We start from the raw sequence: 9,364 nt of genomic DNA on the forward strand, positions 1-9,364 counted from the left end.
AAGCCATCTGGTTGAAGGGACTCTTTAGTGAACTCAATAAAGACCTTTAAATCAATACAGTATTTTGTGACAGTCAAAGTGCCATCTTCCTTACAAAAGACCAAATGTTTCATAAGAGAACAAAGCACATTGATGTTCAGTATCATTTTGTTCGTGATATTATTGCTTGTGATGATATTGTTGTGAGAAAAATTAGTATTCATGAAAATCCTGCAGATATGATGACTAAGTCACTTCCTATAACCAAGTTTGAGCATTGCTTAGGCTTGGTTTGTGTTCATTGTTGAAGTTAAACCCTTAAGGGGTTTTATGGAAGAGGTGGAGAACTTGTTCATTGAGAGTTCGCAATGAAGAACTTGTTCATTGAGAATTCGTGTCAAGGTGGGGATTGTTAGAATTGAGTGACCCGAATCCTTATTTAAATAAAATATAGTTGTAAAATAAAATAAAAGTAAAATCCATATAGAACTACACTTCTTTTATTTTATTTTTAGAATAAGATTTTTTAAACCTTATTAAACTTCATCTATTTGATATTGATTAGAATAAGGTGTTTCAATCTTACTACACTCCTATTAGAATATGGTTTTACAAGCTTAGAAATAGACATAGCCTACTCCTCTTGTAATCATTCGAATTCAACATAGTGAATTATCCACGTAAAAATTTGGGTATTCTTTATTTTTCTTTCTCTTTTTCTTTGTGATACATTGTCATTATCGACGTTCTATTTTTCACAATAACCATTATGATTGTAATCTAAAATGGAAGGTTCAAATTAACTGCTTCAAAAGCAAATGTAGAAGCTTTATATCGCTACTACTATAATGCATGCAACCAATGTGGTACCTGTTTATGCTTCTTTGTTGGAAAATTCCGGTGCCCTCAACAACATGGTAAGAAACACTACACCTTAACTAAGTTTCCCCTAATTTTACTTGAAAAAAAAAAAAAGAAACAAAATAACTATTGACTTATTATTTTATCCTTACAATAATATAAGATTAAGAAATTTAGTTTACAGTTGTAAATTGAATTTGATGATCAAAGATGCAACTGGAAAATTTGATGTTGTTTTTGGGAAACAACTGTTCTAGTTAGCAATGACAACAAAATGGTCTTACCTGAACCATTCTCACAACTTAAAGGAGAAACTAGAACATTTCAAGTTGGTCTAACTGGGCTAATACAATCAGCTTCAAATTGTTCGATTGTGATGATAATAGGAAAAGGAAACGTAAAGCACTGCAACCAAAATCACTACCACAATCTGAAAATAGAAGCACACATCTCAGTTCTCCTACACATGCTACACAAACATGAGAAGTTGGTATTTACAAGAAATCTCATCATCACCGATTACCAAACAAGTTTCAAGAGAACTAACCCTATAAAATGTACCATTAATATTATTACCACCAGGGGCAAGGAAACAAAATTTGATCCGGCATAAATACAAGTAGTAAAGATTGAAGTGACAAATCAAGTTATTTTTACAAATTTGAAATTATTTTGAAAGCTGGGCTTATGACTAATGAATCACTTTTTTCCCTCTCTTTTGTAAAGGGAATCAAACAAACCTTTGATGGAAATAAAATTGTTTGATTCCCATCTACTATAATACATACTTGAAAGCTTCATGAAAATTATTTTCTTTCGGAATCATGTAATTTTAATTTCTCTTATATCATGGTACATATTGTTCAAAAATCTTAATGCAAATTAACTACCAAATGTCGCAGCAACGCGCAGCTCATTTCTAGTATATATAATAATTTAAAATACAATATCAATAAAATAAACCTATAATTGTTCTCTATTTTAAATTTATCTATATAAATTTACACGTAATAAATTATTTAAAATATGGATATTATAACATCTTACATTAATTAATTTGATGTAATAATTTAAAATATATAATTGTTAATTTAATTGTAAGTTAATCTTTTGGCTTAAATCATCAAAAGTTCATGTACTCTTTTGAAATTTAAAATTTAGTCATTGTATTTTAACCTTAAGACTTTGAATTCCTGTACTCTTTTATTTAAAAATTTTGATCATTTCGTCAATTTTGCAATTATAAAAAGACTAACTTTTTATCCCTTAATGTGTATAGTTTTTAGTCAATTTAGTCCTTATTATACAATATGATTGTCTAAAAGAACTTTTTAAAATTGAAGTGACAATTGGATCATTTTGTGTAACAAAATTATAATTTTGGTAACATTTTGACAAAAAAAGTTTAAGTTTATTAGTGGGAAAAGCGCTATGGTTAGGGGGCTAATTTTACATTTAAGCCTTCTATCAACCAAAAACATCAAAATTTACATTTTAACCAAATGAATCAAACAGGGTCATGTAATATAACCGACATTATACCTCGAATCTAACATTGTCATAAATTTATTACCAAAGTAGTCTTACATTCCTTGAACCAAATGCACTCCAATAGTAAACATTATCCCTCAAATCTAACATTGTCATAATTTTGTTACCAAAGTAGTCTTACATTCCTTGAACCAAATGTACTCTAATAGTAAAATGGTCCCTAAGCTATACTCTGATTCCAAATTTTCGCTTAAAGTCTTTTTAGTCATAAGTAGTCCCTTAAGTTTTATTACATCACATGTTTTGGCCCAAAATATAACCACTTTAAAAAAAAACATATGACACTTTTAGTAAATAAAATTTTGACACGAGACATAATTTGAGCATGTCATCAACGAGGTGGCTTTTATATTATTGAGATAAAAAAACTGATAGTAAATGGAGCTTTAAAAGTAATTTATAGAAAATTGGTAAAAACAAAATTTTCATTTATTTATTTTAATTCCTAGACACCTAAACTTTTGTTGGGATCTAGTACACTTAGTATAGTAATATCGCCAAATGTACTTGTTATTTTTGAATAAATTGTAAATTTCATCATTTTCATTAATATCTTTTATATAATGTCTTCAATAGTTTTTGCACACAAAGAAAAATGAAATCAAATATTAGTTCATTGATTATTTAACGTTTAACTAATATTAAGTTGTATTATATGGTTGAGTCATAATACGAGAAGCCAAAGAGAAGCCAGAATTGTTAATAAGGGGGTCAGGATATTTTCATAAAATATACATGTTCACATGGGCCCGACCTACTTTTAACAAGGTATTTGTAAATTCTGGATAATCTTGATTACCAAAATTTAGGAAAAACAAAATAAGTAGATAATTTATATTAGTAGATAATCTAAATGGTTCATAGTTTAATCGAAATTGAGCAAAAATGATTAAAAGACTATGATGTTATCTATCAAGTCCGATTACAGAGATACATTGTCTTGGTTATCGGAACAGGTGACTCATAAAAGATAGATATATGGATGTAATTGTCAAGACTGACAGTACATCAGATAAGACTCAAGTAAAATAAATCTTAAAACTTTCGAAACCTTCTACTCGATTCTATAAGGATCCGGTCCCTTCTTCGAAATTTTAGAGCCTTTTTGGGGGCTTGACCTTATCGTACGTTCTAAATCTTTTCAGAACCATATGGGAACCGTTGGACACCTTCCACTCGAATTGGGCTCAATTCGGGACTTCATTACCTGAGGGGGCCGCCCTGGACCCTTGGTGATCATTCACGCCTTTAGTGGCATCTGTCCACACCTATGTGCTAACTCCTACACTTAGGTGGCCTGCTTCACACCCTTGGGTGCATTGCCCACTGATGGACTGTAATAGCTACATGTTGTTTTAAACTTAAAATTTCCCTAGAAAAAAAAAATAAAGCTCTAATTCCTAGGCCATTGTCTTCCCCTAACAACTCTCCTTCGACCTTCTCGCACTAAATCATCGCCTAAGTACATTACTTTTTTTTTTTAATGGCAAAAAGTTTCCCATTTTCATGTTAGTAAGCTTCAAGCACGACTCATCTTCATGTGTTGTTCAAGGTTCAAAAAGCAAAAAAAAAAAAAAAAGAAGAGAAAATTGAAGAAAAAAAGTTAAAGAAATTGTGGAAGAAGAGGAGTTAAAAGCCCATAAAGGATCATAGGGATCACGATTCGCAAACAAAGAAGATTGCAAAGAGTTTTTTGTCAGTTGCTTCAAATTTCAACAATAAATTTGCAACAATGGAGGCAAAAAAATATGCTTAAAAAGATGAAAAATGGTGGTGGGTCAACTGGATTTCCATTGGAGAAGCCTATTGAGAGAAGATCTTATGATATAGATCCAAGTGTTTCATCTGATTATCCAAGATACTCATTTGATGAAAAAAGTTCAGAGTTTGGTAGTGAAAATTAATAAATGTATTTTTTTTTGTTTTACCAATTTTTTTATGAAACATTTTCTTAAAATTTGATTTTATTATCATTTGAATAATATAAAAGCCACATTATTTTATTCATCCAAAGTGTCAGATTTTTAATGGTTTTATATTTTGAGTTAAAACATACTATAAAATAAAATTTTAAGAACTACTTAAGATAAAAAACTTCTCAAATTAAGTATAGATCAAGGTCTATTTTCTGTTAAAATCTTGTTTATATGCCCGAAAAGTATAAAATTTAATTATATAAATTGATAAAATTTAAAACTTTTAATCTTATAAAAAGAAAATAATTTTTGTGATGATTTTAACTCTTGGGTGGTGTTGGAAAAAGAGAAAATGATTAACATCAATTTCTTTTGTTTCCTCGTGCATTGGGGTGTTTGTGCTTGAATTGAGCATTTGATGGTAATAGATATATTTATGGGTTAAGGCAAATCGGTTAAGTGTTGATAAAATTTTAGGCTCGTTTAATAAGTTTGGATTCAGTTCAAAAAAAAAAGTCTAAAATTTTATTAAGTTCGGTTAGATAAAAATGTTAAAATTCGGGTTTAGTTTGGCTTGCCCATCTTAAGTTTTTTTTTTGTTTAATTTAAAAAAATAATACATCAAAAACACTAAAAATATTAAAATCAATATTTCCCAACAAATTAAAAATAAATTTAAAAAATGTATACTTAAATAACACCAGTATAGGTGCAACTTGACAAGCAAATGCCTTTAACATAATAACCAAATTAATAATAAAATAAAAGTTATGCAATATCTAAATAATAACAACAAAGTAGTAACAACATAACAATAAAATTACGGTAAAACAATGAGAAAAAAACAAGAAAGCAACATTTTTTTTCCTTTTGTAAATTCGAATCGAGCTAAAAAAACTTTACTTAAAGCCCGACATTTTTTTAAATAGACTTTTTTTTTTGTCCCAAACCCATTTTTTGAATATACATTTTATGTAAACCTTCCTATTTTTCGGAAAAGCTTTGATTTCTTGGGGGTGGGTGGGATTGGTAAATCGGTCTTATTTTGATTTGTATACGAGTGGCACTCTTTTGTCTTTTGATAATTTCATTTCCTCCAAAAGAAAGCAAAGTTTTGGTACAACAAAGCATATAATGATCCAGTATTCTTATTTGGGCCTACTACATATTTAAGGTGACTAACTCATTCAACATGGAGGCCTATTGTCCTCGGATCCAACCCGATTTTTGAATAAAATGATTTTATTTTTTTAAAACGAAATTTTCAAGATTTTATTTCTTAGTAATATATATAATATTTTTTCATAATTTAGGGTTTAGCTAGTGGCCTGGCTTGTAGCGTGAACCAATGAGAGAAGAATCTGGTGTTGGAGTTTGGGTTGATATTCCCACGTGTACAAGGCGTCTGCCAGACATTGAGATATGTGCAACGGGATAAAATATATGAAAATGAAAGAAACCACCACTTCTTTTTGGTGACGGTTTCAAACTTATCCATGCAATTGCAAATGTCGGTATATGTCATCGCCACCATGTCAATCCCTTTGTATTTATCTAAGAACCCTTGCAACCGATTACTCAACCGCCAAACCTTTCGTGGCATCCATTCCCCTCTCTTTTCACCTCATATTTCATCAATTACCCAATCACCCTTTCACCTTTAAAACCAATCCCCCATTTTACATCCCAATGCAACTTCCCCTTGTACACATACCAACCATGGAAGCAACCTCACTTCTTTCTTCATCTTCTTCCTTTACCCTCTCTTTCCTTCCTTCACCTCTTTCTTCTCCACATCTCCACCACAGGTCTCTTTTCTTCAGGGGCATGTTTCCAGTTACTGTAAACCCGCAGACATGTTCAACAGCTGTTGTCCGCAAAAAGTTGAGCTTCTGGTAAGGACGACACCCTATGAAACTTTTTGTTCTTCTTCTTTCCTTTGCTATTTTGGAAACTACTTGAATTTGATTAGTGTTTTTTTTTTCTGCATGTGAAGCACAAAGGCAGTTCTTGGAGGAAATGTGCATGTAACAGGAGTTCCTACTTCTGTCCCTGTAAGAGTAGCACACGAGCTTCATCAAGCTGGGCATCGATATTTGGATGTTAGGTACTTCTTTCTGTTTTAATCGAATCTTAAAAACTCCCAATTGTTACAGAGCAAAGGGCTTCAATTATTATTAGCACATGATGAGATATTTTTGTAGGACTCCTGAAGAGTTCAGTGCAGGGCATGTCCCTGGGGCCATTAACATCCCTTACATGTACAAAGTTGGACCAGGTTGGTTGGTTGCTAATACGGTGGCAAGCGTGGCTTGATGAGATTTTCTTTTGCCTTTCAACTGATTTAGCTCCTGAAATTTTGTTGTTTGCTTGCAGGAATGGCAAAAAACCCCAGTTTTGTAGCTGAAGTATCATCACATTTAGGAAAATATGATGAAATTATTGTTGTGGGTTCCTGTTTCTAATTTAACTCAAACCCTTTTTTTTGTTTTTCTATGTCCATTTTGATGTTAAAAATGGGGTGGTTATGGCAGGGGTGTCAACTTGGGAAACGGTCTCTGATGGCAGCCACCGAGCTTCTAGCTGCTGTGAGAACATAAAATTTATAATCTTTCAATCTACATGTAGAAGACGGATAAAAGCTAATTACAACTTGTGTACCATTAATTCCTTTTGCAGGGCTTTACTGCAGTTACTGACATTGCCGGAGGGTACGCGGCGTGGACTCAGAATGGGCTTCCAACGGAATGATGATGATGATGTTGGAGGCAGGGAATAAAGTTGGTGATACAATAATAAAGCTTGGAAGACAAAAAACTAGAAAGATCTCAAGTGTAAAGAAAAAAAAATGTCGCATATTAGTGTAGTTGGCAGCCACAGAATGACCAGAAAGTATGTGAATGTGAATGTGAATGTGACTGTTTTGTTGTTGTTCTGTATGGAAAAGGAAACAAAGAAACAAACAAATAATAGATGAATGGAACCAGTGAATTTTGTACATAAAAATCTCTTCTTTGTTATCGATACAAATCTCACTTGTCATGTTATTAAAATTTTCTTGTGTGATGGAGAACCAAAGCTAAAAGAAAATTTTGTATTAAAATGAATTTTTTTTTTTAAATGTTGTTGAAAAAATCAATATTTAAGAGGGATTGTAGTTAAGGGTAAGTCTCTGCCTGAACCTGTAAAGAAGCCAGAACTCGTAAATTCAGGTTTTGATAGTTGAAAATTTAAAAGTTTTAAAATGGTGACTATTTAAACAAGCAACATAGAGCATAGAGAAGCCTGGTTAAGATGCAAGCAATGGGGCTCCTCCTGGCGTTTGTAATTGAACAAGCACAAATAGGACTCGTCTGGCTACAGGTCAGGGAATCGTGGTTCATGCCAGGAATTCCTTAGCAATGGCAGGTATTGCTTCATCGTCATTTTCCTCTAACCATCGAGCAAAATGAGGAGACGTGGAGAAATGACGAAGAGGAAAATCAGAGTAGATTCTAGAAAATGTTGGTGCGTGGTGATAAAAATAAGCTTATTAGAAATTAACGAAGGTTTCAAGGTGTTTATCAATATTGCTTTCTTTAAGGATCTATTCACCCCCATCTATATTATGGTGTGCAAAAGAGTTATCGGCAAATGAACCTCGAGGATACAATGAAGTTCAATGATTGTATACATTTTGCACTGACGAAAACAATCCACTGAGCACTGAGCGGAGTCTAGTAAGGATATCAATTTCTATAAATAATTTCTACAGTATTTTTTTATAAAACAATTTAGGAATATAAAATATGGTGGGAGATCATAAAGAAACTTTTTTTCTGGGTTGTAATGCAAATGAAACTTCACTCCTATTTATAGGTCTCATATATTTTCATAGGAACATAACTACTCAAATTGATAGTCGTATCTTTAGCAATAAACATCATTATTCAATTGATATCTACTTGAATAATTATGACCATTTGTTAATAACCAAGTGACATAACTTTTGGTTACTTATAACTTTTCAATTGCAACTATTGGGAACACTATATATATTTTGAAAATGTTCTAACAATCTCTCCTCATTTTCAAAATATTTTAGATTTTGATCATCTTGAAAATCAATTGCATAAATGAAGATGTCTTACAGTTGAACTTTCACTTAGTGAAAACATGTTAAAGTTAATCGAACTTTCATGGTAGACTATGCTTTGAACTAGTTATTCCATTTGATTAACCGAACACATCCACACAATGATTTCAACATCAGTCAATGCACAGTATCTAGGGTATAACACCCCTAACCCACATCCGTCGCCGGAATAGGATTTCGGAGCATTACCGAAGCTTATCGATCAAACAAACATAAATTTAAACATTGATATCATATAATATTCAGGCCAAAAACCAATTAAATTTATACATAATGTCCCTTAATTGAGCCCTCGAGGCCCAAAATACGTGTTAGAAACAAATCAAGACTAATTTGGAAACTAAGAGAATTTTTCGAAAAATAATAAAAATTTTCAAAGCTGCAGGGTTCTCACGGCTGTGTGGTCAGATCGTGTGACTCACATGGTCAGGAGACACGCTCGTGTCTTAGACTGTGTGGGCATTCGAAATAGGGACACACGACCATGTCCCGCCCTTGTCTATACCCGTGTAACTCTCTGACTTGGGTCACACGACCAAGCCACACGCCCGTGTGCTAGCCGTGTGGACTCAAAATGTACCTTAAATAACAAGTTTACAATTCCCTGCAAGCTTGAACAATAAGCAACTAAAAAATCATTCATTTAACCAAATCAAAATACAATCAAACAAACATCCTAGGTGTCTAACCAATGTACCATCATAGGTACCACAATTATATCATTATTTCAGATCATTAAAGCATCATTCAAATCCAATTTATAAACATGCCAAAATTCATCAATTTGGCCTATCTCATATATATACTTAACCAACATTATACTTATAACCTCTTATACATTTTATCCACAAAATAACTAACATTTAGACACCCTAGGTACACGCCGACATAAAAGGAAAAACATCACCACGTTTGAGTTCGA

The 9,364-nt window shown here is 32.2% G+C and overlaps 1 protein-coding gene across 1 annotated transcript; it reads left to right on the forward strand.

Moving 5' to 3' along the window:
* The first annotated feature begins 5,870 nt into the window (after positions 1 to 5,870).
* Positions 5,871 to 7,313, forward strand: LOC105763201 (thiosulfate sulfurtransferase 16, chloroplastic). Its single transcript, XM_012581330.2, has 6 exons — positions 5,871 to 6,202; positions 6,304 to 6,414; positions 6,512 to 6,585; positions 6,684 to 6,754; positions 6,842 to 6,895; positions 6,987 to 7,313. The coding sequence occupies exons 1-6, from the start codon at positions 5,997 to 5,999 to the stop codon at positions 7,056 to 7,058; spliced, it is 588 nt and encodes a 195-aa protein (XP_012436784.1). The 5' UTR covers positions 5,871 to 5,996; the 3' UTR covers positions 7,059 to 7,313.
* The last annotated feature ends 2,051 nt before the right edge of the window (positions 7,314 to 9,364 follow it).

The sequence above is a fragment of the Gossypium raimondii genome, chromosome 12, assembly GCF_025698545.1.
Source record: "Gossypium raimondii isolate GPD5lz chromosome 12, ASM2569854v1, whole genome shotgun sequence".
NCBI classification, from domain to species: Eukaryota; Viridiplantae; Streptophyta; class Magnoliopsida; order Malvales; family Malvaceae; genus Gossypium; species Gossypium raimondii.